We start from the raw sequence: 2,727 nt of genomic DNA, 5'->3' as shown, positions 1-2,727 counted from the left end.
TATATGTCAGAGCACTATCATGCATGATGCATGAAAAATAATATTTTATTTAAATTCATTATTTGTTTTTATCTTTAGATCTTTATTGTTAGTAGACTGACTGACTAATGATATGTTAGTGTTTTTTTTATATGTTAGTGTTATTAGCAAATCTGTTGGTTTATAAGAAATAGTATGCATAACAGAAAGAGAGCTTCTCTGAAGGTTTACAAATAGTTCATTAATTTTATTTAACAATTTGCAACATCCTAATAACAATATAACCTGCATAGAACGTGTATTATGTTATGTAAACATTAAACATTGACCTGCATAGAAAGTATATAATATTATATAAACAGAAAACATATGCACTTACTTTTACATAGCATTGTACTTCATATCAATAAAAAAGATTGATACATTATTTACAAAAATGTACAGAGGGCTTTTGAACCTGTTATTAAAACATCATAAAATAATGTCAGATTTTTGAACTGTTAGTAATGATCGACCATAAATAGCTTTGTACCTTAAAAATGCCTCCATACATTTGATTGCTATATCATCTACTTCTGGATCAAACTTGTTTGCCAAAAGATGGTGTTGCTGCACAATCCATTTCAAGTCTCCAGCTCCATAGACACAAACTGCCCGTCTATGTGTCCCAGTGCATGGTGGGTAGGGAGCTCCACTGTCTAGATCTCCTTCATGGTAACTCCACTTCACCAGACGAGCAATCGCGTTCATGTCCGATTGTTGGTACTTAATGTTTGGAGGATTGGATCCTGGTACTGAAGGCATCCGCTGTAACGTAGCCCACATGTGCTCATCTGGACTGTATGTGTCTTTCTCCCATTCCATGAAGTTTTCAATCTCTTTGCTTTTGAAGATGTGCTCCACAAACTCTCTTGAAACCACAAAATAAGCATTTCCTGAGAACATGGGGCTCTTTATTGGTGGAGGCGACTTTTTGACATCTGTCTGAGTCACAACGTCCGTAACATTGTGATGATACTGCCAGCGCCAATGTTTGTCCTTTACATCCTCGGACTCCAAACTGTTCTTTCCATTCAGGTGTTTTAGAGACTGGACCATTTCTGCATTGGTTTTAATTGGGAAATCCGTACCACAGGTGTTGAGCAGATACTTCCACTGGACAGGTGACTTGAGCAGATCTTGCATGCAGTTGATGTCCGCTTGAACTCGAGACCAGGAGGCGTAAATCACACTCTCCAGTTTGCTGGCCACAAATACATTGGTCAGGCAGGATGCAATGGCTCTTACTGCTTGTTTAAAGATCTCAGGAGACTTCTGGTCCATGTGAACGCAGTACACATTGTGAGGAGTGTAAATGGCTCTCAGGAGCCTTTCAAACATCTCAATCTTCTCATGGATCACCATGGAGTAAGCAATGGGGAAATCTTTCTCCTCTTTACTGAGAGAAACAGTCAGAAATCCTCTGTCTCTGATGTAGGATGGACAATCCTTGGTTGCATTGAGATAGAATGACTCTGATAGCTGGGATTTTCTTTTTTTAGAGGCCAGGAGTTTCTTGAAAACCTCTTTGTCCACTCCATCCATGTCTTCTTGGATAATAGCAGAACAAGCTTGTAGTTCTCCAGCATCTTGCTTTAGTAAGTTATTGAAGACTGACTCTTCCTTATGAGGGCAATTTATCCCTTGTCCTTGATAGTTCAGCACGATGACAAACATGGTTATACTCACAGAAAGGATGGAGATTATTTTCATAAACCTCTGATTGTTAAGTCCCATGCTGAGTCCTTTAAGATTATAGCCTGCCAAAAACAAGTACCTGGAGAGGAAACCTGTGTCAGTAAGGTATGAAACAGCCTCTCTTGTTAAAATACCAGAAGAATGAGGCAGGAACTGAAAGAGAGCCAGTCATGTACAGAAAGGAAGGGTTGACCTCTGCCAAAATGCATAATAATTATTACACAGTAGAGGTGTGGCTTTTTTCTTTCTAGTGGGTTTGATTTTCTGATACTACGGTCAGTAAACTTTGTGTAACAAAAAAGGTTTTAAAAATAAGAGGAAAAAAAATGGTTAAAACAAATAGGATTGTAACACATCATGTCATGGATTTACAAACTGAGGATGGCCTTTTTGAGCGAGGTTGTCTTATCTTTTGCTTACGATACCTGTGGCTTTTCACAAAAGATTTTTATTTAAAGGTATAGATAAATAAAAATACTTATTGACTAAACTATCCCTTTAAAGCAGTGGTCTCAAACTCAATTCCTGGAGGGTCACAGCTCTGCAGAGTTTCACTCCAACCAGCTTAAAAATCACACCTGCTTGGATGTTTCTAGTAATCCTGAAAACATTGATTAGCTGGATCAGGTGTTTGAATAGGGTTGGAGCTAAACTGTGCAGAACTGTGGCCCTCCAGGAATTGAGTTTGGAACCAATGTCTTAAAGTATGTGTTGACTTTGTGTTGGAGGTTAGAATCTTTTGCCACTCTTTTATTTCACTCTGTTTGCAGTTTATAAGCATTTCTGCATAATTAACAAAAAAAAAAAAGTATTTCTACATAACAGGAGGACACAACAACTTTGAATTAAATTGGCTAATTTACTTATTATAATTATATTTACTTATACTCATTATAAACTTGCTGTCTACCTTGAGTTTGAAAATTGTTCTGTGTCCTATTTTTGTTGTACAAAGATGCTGCCCAAGTTACAGTCATAGCCAAAAATATTGGCACCCTTGGTAAAACATAA

The 2,727-nt window shown here is 37.3% G+C and overlaps 1 protein-coding gene across 1 annotated transcript; it reads right to left on the bottom strand.

Moving 5' to 3' along the window:
• Nucleotides 1-285: 285 nt before the first annotated feature.
• LOC127947355 (beta-1,3-galactosyl-O-glycosyl-glycoprotein beta-1,6-N-acetylglucosaminyltransferase 3-like) lies at nucleotides 286-1,840 on the bottom strand. The gene has a single exon (XM_052544440.1). The coding sequence runs from the start codon at nucleotides 1,753-1,755 to the stop codon at nucleotides 451-453; it is 1,305 nt and encodes a 434-aa protein (XP_052400400.1). The 5' UTR covers nucleotides 1,756-1,840; the 3' UTR covers nucleotides 286-450.
• Nucleotides 1,841-2,727: the final 887 nt, after the last annotated feature.

Source organism: Carassius gibelio, chromosome A25 (genome assembly GCF_023724105.1).
Source record: "Carassius gibelio isolate Cgi1373 ecotype wild population from Czech Republic chromosome A25, carGib1.2-hapl.c, whole genome shotgun sequence".
Classification (NCBI taxonomy): Eukaryota; Metazoa; Chordata; class Actinopteri; order Cypriniformes; family Cyprinidae; genus Carassius; species Carassius gibelio.
The sequence above is the reverse complement of the archived record's forward strand: the minus strand, read 5'-3'. Positions and strand labels throughout refer to the sequence as shown.

What these genes read in the sequence shown, in the direction of transcription:
- LOC127947355 (XM_052544440.1), bottom strand. Translation starts at nt 1,755, where the DNA reads ATGGGACTTAACAATCAGAGGTTTATGAAAATAATCTCCATCCTTTCT.